Source organism: Macrobrachium rosenbergii, chromosome 22, assembly GCF_040412425.1.
Source record: "Macrobrachium rosenbergii isolate ZJJX-2024 chromosome 22, ASM4041242v1, whole genome shotgun sequence".
NCBI classification, from domain to species: Eukaryota; Metazoa; Arthropoda; class Malacostraca; order Decapoda; family Palaemonidae; genus Macrobrachium; species Macrobrachium rosenbergii.
Window position 1 is genome coordinate 8781040 of NC_089762.1, and position 22725 is coordinate 8803764.

Consider the following 22725-nt stretch of genomic DNA (forward strand, 5'->3'; position numbering starts at 1 on the left):
GGGGACAGTAATCTGGCTTTGCACTGTTTTCTTTGGTACAGGGAAAGAAAATCGTTTTCTATGATATAGTCGTGTCGTCGACCTGGGTCAGGACATCGCCCCCCTACCCCTGTCCAGAAGCAATAAAAGGTCAGGGCCAGGACAGCTCTTCTCACACGCAGTCGCTAGTTTAAGCCGAGAACAAGTTAAGTCTCTGCAGGCCTTTGCCCCTGCCCTCCTCTTCCGCTCATTGCCACGTGGATCCCATCGCCGCCCTGTGTACCCCGTGTTCCATTCCACGTGGCCTTAGAAGACTGCAAGGGGATTGCAAGTCTCCCAAACGCGAGCTGACATTAAACGGCGGCCTTTTCATCATCCCAAGGGCGCCCTTTTCCGCCCCAATCTACGACTTGAAGAAATACCTTGGAGAGGAGGCTACCATTTGTCCACGCTCCCACACGTGGTTCTCGGCAGAAGACGTCGTCAGCCCTACGCCCTACAAATGTGGTAATGTACCCAAAACGAGTTGCTAGTCACGATTACTTAGCCCTTTTGCATTTATTAATCTCTGGGCCTATAACTTTGTGTTCCCTGATATTCCTTGGTTCAAGCCAGGCCCACGTGTTCACAGCTTCTTTCCTCTGAGTCACAAGTAACGCCTCGGGAGTCCTTGGCGCCTTCAGTGCACCCCTGAAAATTCAATCCCCAAATTCCAGCATTAGATGTGTAACGTGGGTCCAAATATCGTTTCAGAAAGACGCCTGTAGCAGAATTATCCTTGGTCCGTGTTCCTGGCATTCCCAAGCTCCCCCCCCTTCGGGAGGACTTCTACGGCAGTAATTTACCGTGTTTTCAGTTAATTTTCCCTTTGACCTTTGTGTGCTATCAAATATAACTATTTTTATATCCATGTGTTTCACGCACTTCCCTAGTGAAGAGCCCTCCGCTCCGTGTACTTCTTTTTTGTTTGTGTTTTATATGTCCTGGGTATCTTACAAGGCCATTTTCGAGTAAAGTAATAATTGTGGAGTCATAAGATCCACCTGCACCAGGAAACATATAAAAAAAAATATATATATATATATATATATATATATATATATATATATATATATATATATATATATATATATATATATATATATATATATATATATACATACACACTTCATTCTTCAGTCGGTTAAATTTTATGATTCTCTCTCTCTCTCTCTCTCTCTCTCTCTCTCTCTCTCTCTCTCTCTCTCTCAAGGAGGCGTCTACGTGCAATTATTGTCTTTTCATTCAAACGTTTAGACGAATGAAAGTCACAAACATTCGAATAAAATGCAGAGACAGACATAGAATAAGTGGCGAGTACATATTATGTATATATATATATATATATATATATATATATATATATATATATATATATATATATATATATATATATATATATATATAATATAATATATGTAATATATATGATTGTGTGTATATTTGTAAGGTTTTTCCATATTGCTACAGTTCTGGTACATTTGTCACATTGCGCAGTTACCTGCAATTTACCTATGATGTCACCTTGTGCAATTGCTTGTAGTTTACCCATGATTTGAGAGAAACCTGATTTAATATTCCAAAATTATGAACCCAAAACAGAAAAATTCTATAAATATCAAAATTAATTGCACCTGCCTGAAAATATGTTCTGCCTCTTGAATGCATGTTTTCTTGATATAGAAATTGTTTGAATTTCAAACTGTCCTCCATCAATTGCAGTCATGTCCCTAATGGGTCATTCCATAAGTAGCATGAACCTTAACTGTCACAGTAAGGGTTTTTGAGCAATGAATGGCAATAAATGATCACACAAGCAGGTCATATAGTAACAATTAGTTGATCAGATTCTGATACCTGTGTATACTGAGAAAAGTTATTAATGATTTGCCCATTTATTATATTATTTTATTATTATTATTATTATTATTATTATTATTATTATTATTATTCCGAAGATGAACCCTGTTCACATGGAACAAGCCCACCACGGGGGCCATTGACTTGAAATTCAGCTTCCAAATAATATGGTGTTCATTCGAAAGAGGTAACAAAGGTAATGGAAAATAAGCTCTTCGCCTCTCGCAAGAAACCCACCACAAAAAGGATGCTCCTATCTAATCAGATTCTATTTGTTTGACTGAAGGTAAGCCTGGCGTCTCCACTCGTCTTCGTGGCTTCCGACATCGATTTCCGAGTGAGTGACGAAGACAATTTCAGCATCGACACGAGCGGAGTCCTTTACAACACGAGACCTCTCGACTACGAGCGAAGCAAAGGCTATTACTTGCTAAAAATCAGCGCTGAGTATAAAGGTTAGTCTATGGTGGGGATCTCTCTCTCTCTCTCTCTCTCTCTCTCTCTCTCTCTCTCTCTCTCTCTCTCTCTCTCAGCGCTGAGCACATGGGTTGTCTATAATGGGGATCTCTCTCTCTCTCTCTCTCTCTCTCTCTCTTGCTCTCAGCGCTGAGTACGAAGGTGATTCTGTAATGGGAATGATCTCTCTCTCTCTCTCTCTCTCTCTCTCTCTTCTCTCTCTCTCTCTCTCTCTCAGCGCTGAGCATATGGGTTAGTCTATAATGGGGATCTCTCTCTCTCTCTCTCTCTCTCTCTCTCTCTCTCTCTCCAGAAAGGTATACATGGACAAGGATGCTAGGGTTGGCCTCATTGGTATTATATATTTTAGTATAATGAACATATTGACACAATTAAAAGAAAATTTTTCGGGATAGTCGCGATGCGTGCATGAGCAATACGGTTTACAACAAATATTATTTTTCGTAAGAATAAGTTTTCCTTTTGGGATGAACCAGTGTGAGTGAACTGCTGCATGGGCCACCAAAAAATTAGTATTAAACAGTCAAATAATGTAGACTGCATAGGAAAAGTATTGAGAGAATAAAAGTGAAATGAAAAAGCTTTGAAAAACATTAGCTATAAAGAGTCGTCTTCTTCTTCTACTTCTTCTTCTTCTTTGTCTTTAGCTCTGCCCGTTCCTATGTGGGGTCGCTGTTTCCTATCAGCTTTCTCCTTCTTCCTCTGCCCAGTGCATCCTGACTCCTTAATTGAACCTTTCTCCCGCATGTCGTCACTTGCTATTTTAGCCTTCCATCTGAACTTTGGCCTTCTTGCTCTTCTCCTTTCCTCCGCCTCCGTGCTCTTCTTTAACCCTTTTACACACACGATGATCTTCTTAGCTATAAAGAGTCTTTTACCTAGAAATTCGATAAAAGTTATGTTAAGATATTTCACGGTAATTTTTTAGAAGTTTCATTCATTCGATAATCTCTTACACTGTAATGTGAGCCTTGTTTACCAAATAAAGTTCATGTCCTTTATTTAGTTACTATTGATAATAGCTTCGGTGCAAGCCACGAAGAATTTGGCGAAGGTAACACTTAAGAGCAACTTATCTCTCTGCTGATACATCTTGCCCTTCCCTTGATCGCTATAAAAGAACACTTTTCCTAATTGAATTATTTTAAACTTCAGTTGACGCATACTCTCAGTCACCGCAGTTTGTTGACTACACAAATTCGTGAATTTGTCAACTGGAAAGACCGGTTTTTATTCTCCGAGAGAAGCCTTCATCATTATACAACCCCGCAAGGGGGTAGTGCCGTCAGTGTACCTCACGCAGTGCGCTGCGGGCGTTACTTAAGGTTCTTTGTAGCGTCACTTAGGCCCCTAGCTGCAACCCTTTTCAATCCCTTTACTGTACCTCCACTGATATTATCTTCCTTCCATCTCGCTATCCACCCTCTCTTAACAAATATTTCTAGTGAAACTGCAAGGTTTTCCTCCTGTTACACCTTTCAGACCTGCCTACTCTCGATCTCCCCTCCATCGCTAAATGACCTCTTAGCTCCCAGTGCTTGGCCTTTGGTCTAAACTCTATATTCAATCAATTCAATTCCATCTTACTTTCTACCCTCACCTAACAGTTGTTCCAGAGTGCAGCTGCGAGGTTTTCCTGTTACACCCTTCAACCTCTTTACTCTCAGTTTCCCTTTCAGCACTGAATGACCTCATAGGTCCCAATTTGGCCGTTGACCTAATTTTTTTTATTCCAGTCATTATATCAAGACTGTGAGAGTAGCTCTAGATCAAATTAATATTATTAGATTTCTGTAGCTTTTTTGTTATTCTTAACGACAAGAAGGAAGATCATAATATCAACAATATTATCATACCCCTTGATGATTGTAACCGTCATTTTGGCCATTTCATCTTATGGGTCACGGAGACTTATCAAGGAGGCTGAAATGACTGATAAGCACTTCAACAAATAATAATGTTTACTATGTTGCAACTATTTTTTATTCCCTTTTATATACAGTTCTTCAACTGAATTCATCTTTTTTTTTAATTAGTTCTGTTGCTATTTACCACTAAGCCGCTACAACCCATTACTACCCTAAAACAATTCCCCTGGTGTTTTAATAGTTTACTTACATTTTTATCTATTTGTGTGTTAATTTGTTAATAAATTTTTGCTTTCTAATAACTGATCTCTTCTTTCTGTATTTCATATTATCTTTTGTAACTTCTTTCAAACGAACAGCATATTCTTTGGCAGCTTGAATTTCAATGATTTCATCCAATGGACCCAGTGGTGGGCTTGTTCCATATGAATAGAATTCATCTTCTTCTTCTTCTAATAATAATAATAATAATAATAATAATAATAATAATAATAATAATAATAATAATAATAATAATAATATTATTATTATTATTATTATTATTATTATTATTATTATTATTATTATTATTATTATTAATATTTATATATATATATATATATATATATATATATATATATATATATATATATATATATATATATATATATATTATATATATATATATATATATATATATATATATTATATATATATATATATATATATATAAAATAAGAAGGCCCATAAAAACACTATTTAAACGTTTGAAACCATATATTTCAAAACTTGTTTCTGTGCCCTGTTCACTGGTAGAATATGGACAGGTGGAAAGTTACAATGGTATATATACAAAAAACATGAAGGTGTGGCCTTGGGCCTCCGATGTTAAGGAGGTGGCGTTTCTTAAGAAGAGGAGATTGAACAAATTCCTAGTGGTTTCATTGGCCTCATTAGCTCCTGTTTGGCGATGGATCTGGCGCGCGTTTCTTGGGTCATCTTCTTCAAAAGGGGTCCGAGGATTAAGGTGTAACAATACTTCCGATTTACAATGTCCTCCTGACAGGTTCGTATTGTTGGTTTGATTGATGATAGCAGATTCAGCATCTTTCTTTTTTGTATAGCTACTCTTGAAAACCAACTCCGCCCCTCCAGTTAATGACATGCCCTGTATTTCTAATATGTAGGAATATTCCCGAACTCTCTAACGTACTGATCTTTTGTGCTCTGTTATTCTTTGCGAGAGCGATCTACCTGTCTCGCCTACATAGATGTCATGACAATTACTACACGGTATCTTGTAAACTCCGGCTTCTTCCCTTTTGTTATTTAAGTATACGTTAACGGGGAACTCCCGATGGATTTGGGATAATGGAAAATGAAAGGATTATTAGAACTGAGTTGCTCGGTGGCCTTTTGGATGTTTTTCATCGTATGGAAGCTTTATTTTGTTGTTGAAATCTATTTGTCTGTTGTGAGTGGGACCTCTGTAGTATATTTTATTTGCTTTATTGATAGCCCTCTCGATAATGTGTGGTGGATAGAGCAGTTGCGTTAGGTGTTGGCGGATCGTGTTAAATTCTTGATCTAGGTACTCATTTGAACATATCCTAGGTCCTCTGAGGAATAGGTTGCACCCTACCATGATTTTTACGGAGACGTCGTGGTAGCTTAAGAAATGAATGTAGGAGACAGCGAAGGTGGGTTTTCTATATACTGTAAATGCATACCTGTTCTGTTTTCTTATGATCAGTACATCTAGGAACGGCAGTTTTCCGTCCTTTTCCCATTCTGTTTTAAATTTTATGGTCGGAACTAGCGAATTTAGCCTATTAAAAAATTCATTAGGGGGCAATAAAAAAGACATAGAATTACTAGAGACATTCAAGGTAATCAACCCCTCTCTCCCTATTTTTACGGCCTCCCGAAAACACATAAAGATGGGGATTCCTTTACGCCCCATAATATCTAGCAGGGGCTCTTTCATGTACAAATTATCAAAATGGCTCGCAGACTTGTTATCACCCTTTCTAGGAACCTTCTCATCCTCCCACGTCAAACATGCAGAAGATTTCATACAAAAATTTAATAGTTTAAACATCCCCTCAAACAACATCAAACTGCTCAGTCTAGACGTCGATTCATTATTTACTAAAGTCCCGATTGCCGACGTGTTGTTTTTCTTAGAGAGGAAGTTACAACCATATGAAGACCATTTTCCTCTTGGCATAGATAAAACTTTAAAACTTATCAACCTCTGTGTAACTAACAACGTGTTTTCTTTCAATGGTAATTTTACAAACAAAAATTTGGCTGTAGCATGGGAAGTCCCCTATCACCCCTTCTAGCAAACTTGTACATGGAATATTTCGAAACAGAACTTTTGTCGTCTATCAAACCCCATAATATGATCTGGCTTAGATACGTAAATGATATCTTTACTTTCTGGGACAATAGCTGGGGGACTTTAATGAATTTTTAATAGGCTAAATTCACTAGTTCCGACCATAAAATTTAAAACAGAATGGGAAAAGGACGGAAAACTGCCGTTCCTAGATGTACTGATCATAAGAAAACAGAACAGGTATGCATTTACAGTATATAGAAAACCCACCTTCGCTGTCTCCTACATTCATTTCTTAAGCTACCACGACGTCTCCGTAAAAATCATGGTAGGGTGCAACCTATTCCTCAGAGGACTTAGGATATGTTCAAATGAGTACCTGGATCAAGAATTTAACATGATCCGCCAACACCTAACGCAACTGCTCTATCCACCACACATTATCGAGAGGGCTATTAATAAAGCAAATAAAATATACTACAGAGGTCCCACTCACAACAGACAAATAGATTTCAACAACAAAATAAAGCTTCCATACGATGAAAACATCCAAAAGGCCACCGAGCAACTCAGTTCTAATAATCCTTTCATTTTCCATTATCCCAAATCCATCGAGTTCGCTCGTTAACGTATACTTAAATAACAAAAGGGAAGAAGCCGGGTTTACAAGATACCGTGTAGTAATTGTCATGACATCTATGTAGGCGAGACAGGTAGATCGCTCTCGCAAAGAATAACAGAGCACAAAAATCAGTACGTTATGCTTGGAGAGTTCGGGAATTTTCCTACATATTAGAAATACAGGGCATGTCATTAACTGGAGTGGGGCGGAGTTGGTTTTCAAGAGTAGCTGTCCGTACAAAAGAAAGATGCTGGAATCTGCTATCATCAATCAAACCAACAATATGAACCTGTCAGGAGGACATTGGAAATCGGACGCCATTGACACCTTAATCCTCGGACCCCTTTTGAAGAAGATGACCCAAGAAACGCGACCGCCAGATCCATCGCCAAACAGGAGCTAATGAGGCCAAAAACCACTAGGGAATTTGGTCAATCTCCTCCTTCTTAGAAACGCCACCTCCTTAACATCAGGCCTAAGGCCACACCTTCATGTTTTTGTATGTATACCATTGTAACTTTCCACCTGTCCATATTCTACCAGTGAACAGGGGCACAGAAACAAGTGCCCGAAATATATGGTTTCAACGTTTAAATAGTGTTTTATGGGCCTTCTTATTTTCATATTACACTGTAGTATTACAGGAAAAGACATTCATATATATATATATAAAAACATATATATATATATATATATATATATATATATATATATATATATATATATATATATATATATATATATATATATATATATATATATATATATATATATATATATATATATATATATATTTCTTTGTTCCACAGGTGATCAAAACAACGTACTTGGCGAGAGAATCGTCGTTGAAACGTCAGCAAGAATCTTGATCGCAGATATTCCAGAACCACCTCGATTCGAGTCTGACCACTACTTCTTCTCTGTGCCCGAATTGGCTTCCACTGGTATGTGATGAAAGGGTCTCTCTCTCTCTCTCTCTCATATGAAGTTCTAAGTACTTGCCATGTTTGTATACCCCCCTTCTCTCCTCTCTCTCTCTCTCTCTCTCTCTCTCTCTCTCTCTCTCTCTCTCTCTCTCTCTCTCTCTCTCTCTCATATGAAGTTCTAAGTACTTGCCATGTTTGTATACCCCCCCTTCTCTCCTCTCTCTCTCTCTCTCTCTCTCTCTCTCTCTCTCTCTCTCTCTCTCTCTCTCACACACACACACACCACATAATTACCATTTTGCCAGATAACTCTCTGCTCTCACTCTCTCTCTCTCTCTCTCTCTCTCTCTCTCTCTCTCTCTCACACACACACGCACAAATACACAGAAACACACAGACACAAGTACCATTTTCCCCGTAGAACGTGCCCTGCACCCCCATCTCCCTCTCTCTCTCTCTCTCTCTCTCTCTCTCTCTCTCTCTCTCTCTCTCTCTCTCTCTTCCTGCTCAAGTTTCTGCATGCAAAGGCACTCAAAGGAAATGGCCCATTCGGTTCTCTCCTTCGTTGTAGCTAACGACCACAGCGTGAACACGCAATGTTCGGAAGTGCTAGAATGCAGTCAGTGCTCTCAAAGAAGAACTTGGGAAGATTTTCGTGTTGTAAATGAATAAGCAAGGGAGTGAATGACTTAGAAGAATTTGGTCAAAACAGACATTGGAATCCAATAGTAATGAGACTAACCTCCTTAGAATTCCTCACGATTGAAGGGCTTTCGAGGAATATGTTAGTACGACAATTATTTTACTTTGACTTTTCGAGGAATTTGCTGCTAAGACAGTTATGTTACTTCGACTTAAAAGGCAGAGAGCTGTTAACACTTGTTAAATATTAATATATATTGAGCATTTGATAGACTTCCTCCTCCCTTCTTAAGAAGTTAGCATGAGAGAATTACTGAAGAGTAAAAAGGATAATTACATTTCTGCAAAAGCCATTTTCAAGTTGTAAATGAGAACTGAGAGAGAACAGCTTCCTTTAAGAAACAGTCTAATTTGAGGTCTATGGATATGTCGATGAAGGATTTGGAATTAAGAGATGAGATGAAGGAGACGATTGAGATGAGAGAGAAGGATTCGAAGTGGGGAAAATGGGCTCCAACAACAACAATGAATTTTAGCAGTTGTTGCTTCTGTTGTTTTGCTTCCCTTGACTTCAGTATATATGAGCAGATGTGATTTTATATATGTATTTTTATTTTGCTTATTTATATTTGTAGATATTTTTCATATGAAACTCACATTAAATTAATTTATTTATTTATTTGTTTTTGAGTTTCCTATTTTAATTTATTACGGCGTCAATTTCTGGATGTTGTGACACCAGTTTTAGCAGCCATAATCAATCAATCAATCAATCCTCTTCACTTCTTTCTCGCTTCTTGAAGAGAAGAGTACCTCACGCAGTACACTGTAGGCGGTACTTAAGGTATCCTACTTTACAGTGTCCCTTCGGCCCCTAGCCGCAGCCTCTTCCATTTCTTTTACTGTACCTCCGTTCACTTTTACTTTCTTCCATCTAACAGAATCCCTTCGGCCCCTAGCTGCAACCACTTTCATCATTCTTACTGTACCTCCGTTCACTTTTACTTTCTTCCATCTAACAGAATCCCTTCGGCCCCTAGCTGCAACCACTTTCATCATTCTTACTGTACCTCCGTTCATATTCTCTTTCTTCCATCTTACTTTTCACCCTCTCCTAACAATCGATTCATAGTGCAACTGCGAGGTCTTCCACCTGTTACACCTTTGGAACCTTTTTACTCTCAATTTCCCTTTCAGCGCTGAATGGCCTCATAGGTCCCAGCGCTAGGCCTTTGGCATAAATTCTATATTCTGTTCTTGAGGAAACGACGAGCACAAGGGTAAAGGCAGCAGCTGGCTTTCCTTTTTGCTAAATTAGTTGGCAGTCTTCCCGCCTTACTTGTTAGAGGCACAAGTCTGTCTTCCTTGTTGATATCACACTGAACGTCTTTATGACATTTATATTCTTACTCTCTTTTATATCTATGTATGTAGCAGCATATGCATAGATATAAAGGAATGTGCAAGCGTGAGGTTTTCCTCCAGTTACAGCTTTCAAACCGTTTTCCTGTCAATTTCAGTTTTAGGGCTGAATGACTTCATAGGTCCCAGTGCTTGACCTTTGGCATAAAATTTATATTCTAGTTCCAGTTCAATGCAACTCTCCTGTGTTTAAAGGTTTAAAGCCACCCGTCTTCTTCCCCAGGGCTGTACGTGGGCACTGTTGAGGCCACCGATGATGACAACGACCTTGAAGCCTACATCCTTCAGGATGTCAGACCGAAGGATATGGTAAGTCTCCACCGCTTTCTAAAGTCAGTTAGTTTTTGGGAGGATTTATGCATTTACTCATGCAGTTATTTTCAGTCCTTTGGTCATACTCAGGTGGATACACAGAAATATTGTTTAATAATATATATAGCTGCACATAAGGATATATATAATATATATATATATATATATACATGTATATATAAATACATATATATATAATATATATATATATATATATATATATATATATATATATATATATATATATATATATATATATATATATATATATATATATATATATATATATATATATATATATATATACATACATACATACATACATACATACATACATACATACATACATACACACGAACCGAGAGAGAGAGAGAGAGAGCAAGAAACACAAAATTATACTTAATTTCTTCCCATCAGTTCACGATCGACCATGAAACGGGAGTCATCCGAGTTGGCAGGATATTATCTTCGGGACATCAAGGGTCCTACAGTTTCCAAGTGGGCGCTATCGACTTTGCTGGTCACGTCGCGACAGTCCCGGTAACCGTTTACCTGACAGGTGAGGTGTCTGTATGTCTCTCTCCTCTTCATGGAATCATCATAATCTTGATTTTACAAGGTGGTACTTGGAGACTGTTGTCTTAAACTTTCGTTTTTACCTTCTTTAATTGAGGATCCTTTTTGTCATGTTATTTATGCATGTATGGGTGTTTGTGTGTATGTATATATATATATATATATATATATATATATATATATATATATATATATATATATATATATATATATATATATATATATATATATATATATATATATATATATATATATATATATATATATATATATATATATATATATATATATGTATATATATGTATATATTGTCACGAAGTGATCAAGCACCTGGTTATTACACAAATAATAATACCAAAAAGTTACCTCACTTTGACCAGATACTTGAAACCTCATAACAAAGATATTAAGACTGAATACTCTAAAGGTACAGTGATCCCATAAAACTTACTTATCACTTGAGAAAATCAATGTATCTTTATGAAGTTATGGGTGAGGTAACAGTTAATAAGTTATATCCAGACTAGTGGAAAGTGGGTATCACTTCAACAAACACTATAGCTGTTTCTCTGGTTCTATTTTACCTAGATAAGTCTCAGGCGAACAAACAGATATATCACTTACCTTGTACACATTCATTAATTTCTCTAATTACTGGTGGTCAAAATGAAACTGTGTTTTTTAAACTTTAAACAAACAGGTTTATTTCTAAGTTCAAAAGTCATATGCAGAGTTCACAATCTCATAAAGACTTACTATTAAGTGATGACTGTGTAAGATTTAAGTATTTCTTAATCAAGTTTAATTCACAAAACGTTACTTTATTAAGAAAGCAGTTTGGTTAAGTAAGATTCAAACCATTAACTATCACTCAAGTTTTAAACATATACCTGATTAATTACACTCAACACGAATGTTCACCAAAATATTACTGACTGGAATCCACATAAATATTTTCTGAAATTTCAATAATAAGTATGCACTAAAAAAAGGTAAGTAATCACCAGTACAAAACTTTGTAAACCACTAATTATAGAATTAGAGTAATATGATAGCACAGACACATAATAATGAAATATGCAAAAATGGAAATATACCAATAGCCATTTCTAAGACAAAAATATGTTTAAAGATTATATCAATCTTTCACAAGATTGCCTTCACTTTTAAAAAAAAGGTTAAACTCATGTCTTTCTAAGACTTTCTCAAAGACAACACTGCCAAGTTACAATGACATACACAATGATATATAATTAGCAGCAAGACACATTAGAACTCACAATAAGAGATATGTTCATCTCTTATCAAAATAATAATTCTCTTTCACTTTGAACATCACTTTAACTCCTAACATAATAAAACCAGTAATCATCACATTACCTTTCTTTAGGTGGTACACCGTTATACACTTTGCACAATGATTGCACAACAATAATACCTTGGATCACCTCTTACAAAATGAAAACACTTCTTGGATGAGTTTTAACAAAACTTTTACAAACAGGAAAGCAGCTAGTGTAACTTATACATGAATGGAATTATTGAGAGAGAGAGAGAGAGAGAGAGAGAGAGAGAGAGAGAGAGAGAGAGAGAGAGAGAGAGAGAGAGAGATATGCTTATCCCAGGGACCCCTTTTTCTGACAGAGTGACTGTACCAGCACTGCACTTTTAACTCCAAACCCTCCCAGAATACATAGTACGTAAAGTATACATACATTATACATACAAGTATACATGTGTGGTATACATACAGGGACTCTAAAGCCCAGAAGGAAATATGCCAGGGCTCTTATACTTGAACAAACAAAAGGAAGGTATTTTGGACCCAAAACTGGTTGGCTGTCAACATGTCAACTTCAACTACCTCACTCACTCATTCTCTCTTTCTCAGATTATGAAAAAGAATAAGCACAGACACAGATAATGATTTCAGAATAGGCATACAGAACAAACATGTAACAGGCAATTCGCCAGTAGCTGTCAAACTCGTCATGATAAGTCAGGAGGGCTCTTTGCCTTCCTCCAGACGCGACTTCCTCCACACCGAACACCTGTGTAAATATAGCAGGAAACGCTAAGGGATAAGGATCTACTCTCTCTCTCCAAAACACGTTAACACTCAGTATATGATTTAATATACCAAACAAATGGAATAAACATATCAAAACATTAAGATTACATGACACACAACTTATCTGTAAGAAAAAGACATTTTAAAATCATATCTTCACAACAAATGACGAATCTGCAAGCAAAACATCAAAATTTCCACAGAGATACATATAACACTTGTAGGATGGTTATATATTATAACACCTTATAATAGTAATATTTATATATATATATATATATATATATATATATATATATATATATATATATATATATATATATATATAATATAATGTTAGTCTGTTTTCTGTATGTTAAGTATTCGTAGAGTTTCAACCCTAATATATATAACAGCAATGTCCCCTTCCCTCCGTAGCGACCAGTCCTTCTTATGGTGAGTTTAATCATGATTAATCTTATTTCATTCTTATGACCAAATTCTGCATAGTTACCCTTTTATATAGAAATATTGGCTTCCAGTATTTTAAAGATAGTAATAGTAAAACTGTCAATAAAATATTGCCAGTAAATGAATAGCTGATAGGTCTTTAATAATAATAATAATAATAATAATAATAATAATAATAATAATAATAATAATAATAATAATAATAATAATAATAATAATAATAATAATATTCGCAGCACGTCTTGTGTTGGAACCTGAAGGTAAGAAAATCCTTTATTTTTTTTTTTGTCTAGTTTTAGTTTTTCGTTAAAATATTTTGTATTCAGAACAAAATTTGGAATGCTAACTTTTGTTTAAGCTGATTTGTATTTTGCAAAAATATCATTGCACTTATGAGTATTAATGCTGAGTATTATTTAGGTATTGAAGAATGTTTAGTAAATAAACACGATTTAGTTCAGAGGTCTTGTATGAAGTTAGAATATAAAACTCCCACCCGCTAGGAACCAAACAGAATGTTTCCACTCACGACGCAACGAAATAAAATATTTAAAAAGTAAAATTTTATTTTATTTTGTTCCCAACAATATTTTAGTTATTTTCCTTTATGTTATTCCCAGTTTTATTGTTTATTTATATTTCCAAGTCATTTTACTTTTATTGTATTTTATTCCAAGTTTTATCTATTGTATTTTTATTTTATTTTATTATCAGTTTCATTTTGTTTATTCTATTTTATTTTATTACTAATTTTATTTTACTGATTTTAGTGTATTTTATTCCAAGTATTATTGTAAATATTTTGTTGTATTGTATTGCCAATTTTATTTTATTCTATTTTAATTTATTCCCATTTTTATTTAATTTTATTGTATTTTGTTTTCAATCTCATTTTATTCTATTTCATTCCCATTTTTATTTTATTTTATTTCTTTTCAAATTTCATTATATTTATTTTGTGTATTTTACTTATTTTGTTTAATTTATTTTATTTTTTCCCAAATTTTATTTTGTTTATTTTATTGTATCCCTAATATTCTTTTTTTATTTATTTTATTCCCTTTTTTATTTTAATTATTTTGTTCCTAATTTCATTTCATTTCATTTATTTTATTTTATTTCCAACTTATTTTATTGTATTTTATTCCCATTTTATTTTATTTTATTGTAGTTTATTCCCAATTGTATTTTATGTTTTTATATTTTACTTTATTCAGAATTTTATTTTGTTTATTTATTTCAGTTCATTCCCAATTTTATTTTATTAATTTTATTCTATTCTGCTCCCAATTTTATTTCATTTTACTTTCTTCCTAATTTTATTCCATTTATTTTATTCCTAACTTAATTTTATTTATTTTGTGTGTTTTATTTTATTTTTTCCAAATTTATTTTGTTCATTTTATTTTATTCCCAATGTTGTTTTATTTATTCATTTGATTCCCAGAGTTATTTATTTATTTTATTCCCAATTTTATTTATTTCATTTTATTGATATTATTTTCCAATTTTATTTTACTTATTTAATTTTATCTTATTGCCAATTTTAATTATTTTTTTATTTTATTTCATTTTATAACCAATTTTATTTTTATATTTATTTCCAATTTTATTTTTTTATTCTCTTTCATTTTATTTATTTGTTTTATTTTATTCCAAATTTTATTTTATTTATTCCCAATTTTATTTTAATTTGACTTTTTGATTTTGTTTATTGTATTCCCACTTTCATATTTTATTAATTTTATTTTTATTCGCTATTATTTTATTTATCTTTTATTTTATTTCCAATTTTATTTTATGTATTTTATTGTAATTTGTTCAGAATTTTATTTGGTTTATTTATTTGATTTCATTCCCAATTTTATTTTATCAATCTTATTCTCTTCTACTCCCAACTTCATTTTGTTCTGCTTTATTCCTAATTTTGTTCCATTTATTTTATTCGTAATTTCATTTTATTTATTTGGCTTATTTTATTTCATTTTTTACCAAATTTATTTTTTTTATTTCCAATGTTGTTTTATTTATTTATTTTATTCCCAGAGTTATTTATTTATTTATTTTATTCCCAATTTTATTTATTTTTTTATTTGCCAATTTTATTTTACTTATTTTATTGTCAATTTTATATTTTATATTTATTTTCAATTGTATTTTATTTTATTCCCTATTTTATTTTATTTGCTTTATTTTATTCCCAATTTAATTTTATTTATTTCATTCCCAATTTTATTTTATTTTAATTTTTATGTTATTTGTTATATTCCCAATTTCATATCGTTATATTAATTTTATTTTTATTCCGTATTTTATTTGATTTTTAAAATTTTATTCCCAATTTTGTTTTATTTTATTCACAATTTTATTTCATTTATTTATTTTATTCCCAATTTTATTTTATTTTTTTGTTATTCATTTTCTTCCTAGTTGTATTTTTGATTCTATATCATTTCTAACTTCATTTTATTGTATTTAATTCCCAATTTTATTTTATTTTATTTCCTTTATTTTATTCTCAGTTTTATTCTATTTCCTTTATTTTATTCTCAGTTATTTGTTATTTCATATACTTTATTCAATTTCCAATTTTATTTTACTTATTATTCCACTGTATTCCACTCCCAATATCATTTCATTTCATTTTATTTCCATTCGAAACGAGTAATGAATAACTAGATGCACCAAACATGCCTGACTTCCTTCGTTGCAGAAGAGAATTCCCACAAGCCCTTCTTCCTCGAGTGCGCAGCTTATGACGGGATTCACATCAAGGAGAACATGACTGAAGGAACTCCCGTGCTTGTGGTGGGTAAATGGGGTGGGGTTGGGGGTTAAGGGGGAGGGGGTTGTTTGGTTCGGAGTTGGGATAGAAGGAGAGAATGGTAAAAAAAAAATGAGAAGACTGAGTGGTGGTTCAGTTGGGATATTGTGAGTGACTGCAATGTTATTATTATTATTATTATTATTATTATTATTATTATTATTGGTGAAGAAATCCTCAATGGTGTAAATGTAAATATATGATAGAAGTATTTATACAAAAAGTTTTGTATATATTTTTCTAATATAGTCTTACATTTACACCGTTTGAATTTCTTCACCATTTTAGTGGCTCGTGCTATTATTATTATTATTATTATTATTATTATTATTATTATTATTATTATTATTATTATTATTATTATTATTATTATTCAGATCATGAACACTATTCAATATGAAGAAGACTAGGTTTTTTAAACGAGGAAAGGTAAATCTAAATAAGACTTATTCGTGAGAGAGAGAGAGAGAGAGAGAGAGAGAGAGAGAGAGAGAGAGAGAGAGAGAGAGAGAGAGAGAGAGAGATTTTATGTAAATATGTTCAAAACAGGGAAGAAATAAAAGGAAAATTAAACAAATTATAATGTTTCATATCAGTTGCAATGGTGACGGATATGATTCTCAGAGAGAGAGAGAGAGAGAGAGAGAGAGAGAGAGAGAGAGAGAGAGAGAGAGAGAGCAATCACTTAAAATGGATGTAAAATCTGACCCAACTACAAGTGTTACTTTCCGTAGCAGATCTGAAATTTGTGTCTTTATAAGATGCCAACGCCTTTTGCAAAGGCATTCAAGTACGTTGTTTTTACTAGGCGAAATTCTACTTTAAACCATTAACACAGTTTAGATTTTTAAAAATATTTTCCTATGTTTTGTACGAAAAATTGTTTTTTAAACAGTTATCATATTTTTTACTTGAAAAATTTTTCCCCTGTTTTACTCTGTTCTCTGAATGTTTCTGACGTTCGTTATTCTCGCTGTGGAATTTTATGGTAATACTGACACCAATCCCATGAGCGCCGCGTTCAGTGTCAGCCTCACTGGAATGAACTGTAAAACATTAACAAAATATAGCAAATATTTCGTTGTCAGCATTACTATAATAATTAAGATAGTTTTACCAGACCACTGAACTGATTATTAGCTCTCACAGGGCTCTGGGCCGAAGGTTTTGTTTTTATTTATATTTTTCTTTATATTTTGTCAACCAAATGATAATTTTTCAAAAACTATATAATTGGATTAATTGCAAATGTTGAAGTTTCTGATAAAATTTCACTGATCGGCTTATTTTCAAAACTTGATGTTCGCTGCTGTTTATACTTTGGATGCTCACACAATAAATGTTTAATTTATTATTATTATTATTATTAAGAAGAAGAAGAAGAACTCTATTCATATTGAACAAGCCCTGAAATTCAAGCATCAAAGAGTATGGCGTTCATAAGGAAGAAGTAAGAGTAGGTACAGGGAAATACAGAAACAAGATATCTCACATATCAAAATAAAAAAAAACAATTCAATGAATTAATAAACAGATAAAATGTATTAAAATCCAAGGAGAATAATATGAAGGTAGTAAAGTGTTACATATCCGCTTGAACTTTTGAAGTTCCAATTGCACGACTCCTCCGGGAGGCTGTTCCACAGTCCAATGGTGTACGGAATAAAGAACCTCTTTAACTGACAGTTGTTATCATTACTTTAAATCGGCATAGATTTGAGCACGATCTTCGAACTAATCAAGTTACGACGACTTAAGATCATAGCATGAAAACTTTAATGTCAAATAACAATTTAAGGTAAAATAAAACTCTTTCATCTTTGATCCTCGAAGGTGTTGGCAACAGACAAAGATCGAGGCGACAACGGAATCGTATCCTATTTCCTTCTGAATGATTTTGGGAAGTTTACCATTCACTCTTCCAATCTACACGGCCAGATATCTACCACTAAGGTAAGCGAGTCACTTATATTAGATACTTTTATATTTTAATTTATATATTCCTTTTCATCCACGCGTGCTAGGTGTACATACAAGAATACAGAAGTTACAACTGCAACCAAAAAATAAATAATGAAATTGTTACAAGCCGACCAATCAAGAGGCGGAAACTTTGCTATCCGTGTAGACATCCCGGGATTACGTATGTAATCAACGGATAGGTTTGCTGAAAGCAAATGGATGTTACAGACTAATACACACATAAACAAAGCCACTCCAACATCTTCTAAAAAACATAACAGACACCTCACACGTCTCGAACTGTCGGACTACCCGACCAGTTCTCCTCGTGCTGCTGGGAGAAAGGGAGCGGGGTTTTGGTAATACATGTACACATTCGTTACCGGGGTCTAAGCGATGTCAGGCAGGCAGCCGGTCGAGGTTACGGCCTACCCCACCGCCAAATCAAAGTCCTTCAAAGAAGGCACAGTATTACCCCATATAAAAATGGGTATAAAATTCCGTTAAAACGAAGAAGAGAAGAAGAATATTAAAATCTGAAAGAAATTAAAATATACATAATATATAATATATATATATATATATATATATATATATATATATATATATATATATATATATATATATATATATATATATATATATATATATATATATATATATAATACATTCTTCTAATTTGCATATTTATTTTCACCCACACGTACCTGGTATACACACAAGAATAGCAGAAGTTACAAAATCAACGACAAAAAATAGACAGAAAATGTTACCAAGTAAATATTAAAGTCAAAGGGAAATTCTCAAGGAAATCGTTTCTTTGGATGGTGACGGAGCCTAATTTTTAAAAGCTTATCGAATATAGGAAACATTCAGACATTTAGCTTTGTTTCCATGATCTCATCTGAAGATAGGAAAAGCTTTTAGGTAATCTTAATATTATATGAGAAAAAATATCTGAACTTATTCAAATAATTTTTATTTTCATTTTATTACCTGGAGATGAGAAGACCTTTCAAGTAATCTTAATATTATATCAGAAAAAATATTTTTACATCAGTTTTTTCATGATCTTATCACTTTGGAAATAGGACTTCTTTCAGGTACCTAGCTGCAACCCCTTTCTTTCCTTTTTACTGTACCTCCTTTCATATTCTCTTTCTTCCATCCTACTTTCCACCCTCTTCTGACAATTTCCCTTTTAGCGCTGAATGGCCTCATAAGTCCCAGCGTTTGGCCTTTGGCCTAAATCTTATGTTCCACTGCATTCCATGAAATTAAATGTGAAATGTTTTGCATATTTCTCTACCTTCAACTTTCTTACTTTCTTCTTGCGTGTTCCCCTCCAGCGCCTTGACCGAGACGGCGAGGACAAGGAGTTTTATCTGACGGTGGTGGCTCGTGACGGCGGCTTCGAGAGGCACCAGGACTCCTGTTCCTTCAAGGTCGTCGTCGATGACATCAACGATAACCCTCCGCTCTTCGATCGTCAGGTATTGTCCAAATCAGGTTTTTGTTTTTCCTTCAGGTGCCAACGTGGTTTTAGCTGCGTTAGTTCAAATTATGTTTTTTTCCTTCAGGTACCAATGTGGTTTTAGCTGTGTTAGTTCAAGTTATGTTTTTTTTTCCTTCGGGTATCAATCTGGGTTTGGCTGTGTTACGTTCAAATTATGTCTTTTTTCCTTCAAGTAGCCTATCATTCCGGTTTTAGCTGTACTATGTCCATATTCTATGATATTTTCCCCTCGGATATCAATCTGGTTTAGGTGTGCTATTTCCCAATGTGTTTTTCCTTACAGGTACCAATCTGGTCATAAGTGTTTTAGGTCCAAAGTATTTGGCTTTTTTGTTTACTCACAATGATGCAAAACTTGACTTTCTGAGTTGAGTGTTCTCTTTCCCAAGCACAGATGTACGAGGAGACGATAAGCACAGACCACATTGCTGGCACTCCCGTGCTGAGGGTGACGGCGTCCGATAAGGACTCCGGCAGCAACGCCGAAATTTCCTTCTCTTTGCAAGGAAACCCAGACGACATGAAATACTTCGCCATTGACAACGATACCGGAATCATCATTCTCACCAGCCCTCTGGAGAAGACTATGGTAAGCCAAATATTCTGTTAGTGTTTTCTTTATTTCTTCTTCTTCTTCTTTATATTATCTTCTTACGGACTAATTGCTACTGGGGAATTTTACTTCTTTGTTCCATTTTCTTTCCATCGTCACATTTTGGTAAGTAGATGGGTTAGAGATTCTTAGGTGATTTGGTCCTGAAGAGAGAATGCAAGAGAATATGTTCTGTCAGTGATTTCTTCTTCTTCTTAATCTTCTTTCTGAGGAATGTGCTGCTGAAGAATTTTACTTTCTTGTTCCATTTTCCTTCCATCGTTATTGTTTGGTAAGTAGATGGGTTAGAGATTCTTGAGGTGGTCTGGTCATGTGGAGAGAATGCAAGAGGATATGATCTGTCGGTGTTTTCTTCCTCTTGATCTTCTTTCTGAGCAATGTGCACATTGAAAATTTGACTTTCTTGTTGCATTTTCTTTTCATAGTCGTCTGTTAAGAAGATGGGATAGATATTCTTTAGGTGGTCTGGTCATATGGAGAGAATGTAAGATATTAGGTTGGTGACAGAGATAGTAAAAAAAAATAGACATTTTCGAGGGATCTACATTCTTCTGTGGAAGCTTCTTTCTTCTTGTTCATGGGCACCATATTCTTTGGAAACTTGTATTTCAAGTCAATGACCCCTGTGGGCTTGTTCCTTAGGAATAGGCTTCATCTTCTGAATAATAATAATAATAATAATAATAATAATAATAATAATAATAATAATAATAATAATAATAATAATAATGGCGAAGTGTCTGATGGTGTTTGTGCTTGATTCAGCAGAAAAAAGGGACTCATGCAGCTATGAGTTTTCTGCTGTTTATTTATTACTCTCTTAGAATTGGATATATAAATTTCTTTTCTCATTACTTGTATAGATAACTCAAATTACTTATATATATCAATATTTTGTTATCACTATGTAATTTTCAACCACCCAGTTATATGTAATTTTCTAAAAATACTGCCATCACTCTTTCTCTTCTTAACACTATTACTGCAAAGATGATAATGCGGATGTTAATGTGGATTTTATTTCTTCTCTGAAGGAAATAATTTATGTTCTTCCAAATCTGCAAAACTTTTCTTTCATGTGCAACACTCAATCAGTATTCATGCAGCATTTATCCATAGCATCCAAGTACCATATTTGTTTTACTGTTCCTCCAGGGCAACAGACGAATGTTTGAGATGCAAGCTCGCGCTTCTGACAAAGGCTCTCCAGTGCTGTGGTCCACAGCTGAGGTCCGCATCCAGGTGGTTTCATCAGACGATCTGCCGCCTACGATTGTCAGACAGGTTCCGCGTTTCCCTGAGGTCTGGGAAAACACCACAGAAAATACGGATGTTCTGACGTTGTGTGCAAGGTAAGCTTTTGTCCTTGGTAGACAGGAGAGAGAGAGAGAGAGAGAGAGAGAGAGAGAGAGAGAGAGAGAGAGAGAGAGAGAATCGTGGTGTTCATGTACTCGAATTGAAAGTGTTCCAAATTCGTGTATGAATGGTGTTGATTATTACCTCACTTTCTGGTTTTCCTAGCCTTTTCATTCATGTACTCCCGATGTTTCAAGATGTTAGATGCAATATTCACTATATTTTCGAATACTATACATATACTCCAGATGCGTCAAGATATAAAGCGCAAGATTCAAAATATTTTAGATCCATACATAAACTCCCGATGTGTCCAGATGTAAAATGCAATATTCACTGTGCTTTCGATTGCCATACTTGTATTCCCATACATGTATATGTACTCTTGCGCACGCCAAACCCGTATGACAGGATAAATATATGAACGCAGTAGCAAGATCATTATGCCTTTTCATGTTTGCTTTTTTCACTGCTAAATTGTCACTCCATTCAACATGGCAAAGGATTCTAAATTAGAGCATAATGCAGTGTGGGCAAATTTGCTCACAATAGAAGCATAGCTGATGCCATGTCCGTGTATATATTACTTTCATTTGCCTGTTTCGTGTTTTTGGGGATACTTCGGCGATCCTTTTTCTGTTTTCATACGTGTATGTACTTGAGTTTTGTCATACAGATATTTGTTTAAGTTTTACGCTTCTTGTGTGTATAAGTATCCACACACGAGAAGTGAAAAATTGAAACAAATAAACTACATAACAGAACTGAAATTCAATTACATTACATGACCTCGATTTGCTCAACAAATATGTTTACTTTCACCTTTCCTGTGCTTCACTGCGTGCCACTATATTGCACGTCCCTATTATATTTATGATTTACTACAA

General features: G+C 34.2%; 1 protein-coding gene across 2 annotated transcripts in view; it reads left to right on the forward strand.

Annotated features, from left to right (window-relative positions):
* Nucleotides 1-7981: 7981 nt before the first annotated feature.
* Nucleotides 7982-22725, forward strand: part of LOC136850570 (DE-cadherin-like) — a 78542-nt gene continuing 63798 nt past the window's right edge. Inside the window, exons 1-10 of one of the 2 annotated variants that reach the window (XM_067124196.1) lie at nucleotides 7982-8112; nucleotides 10382-10467; nucleotides 10888-11029; nucleotides 13535-13552; nucleotides 13804-13827; nucleotides 16281-16375; nucleotides 18225-18344; nucleotides 19703-19846; nucleotides 20264-20458; nucleotides 21638-21834. In XM_067124196.1, the coding sequence (XP_066980297.1) occupies nucleotides 10465-10467; nucleotides 10888-11029; nucleotides 13535-13552; nucleotides 13804-13827; nucleotides 16281-16375; nucleotides 18225-18344; nucleotides 19703-19846; nucleotides 20264-20458; nucleotides 21638-21834 (938 nt within the window). In that variant the 5' untranslated portion in view covers nucleotides 7982-8112; nucleotides 10382-10464. The remainder of the gene's footprint in view (nucleotides 8113-10381; nucleotides 10468-10887; nucleotides 11030-13534; nucleotides 13553-13803; nucleotides 13828-16280; nucleotides 16376-18224; nucleotides 18345-19702; nucleotides 19847-20263; nucleotides 20459-21637; nucleotides 21835-22725) is intronic. The other variant, XM_067124197.1, reaches the window with a different exon arrangement.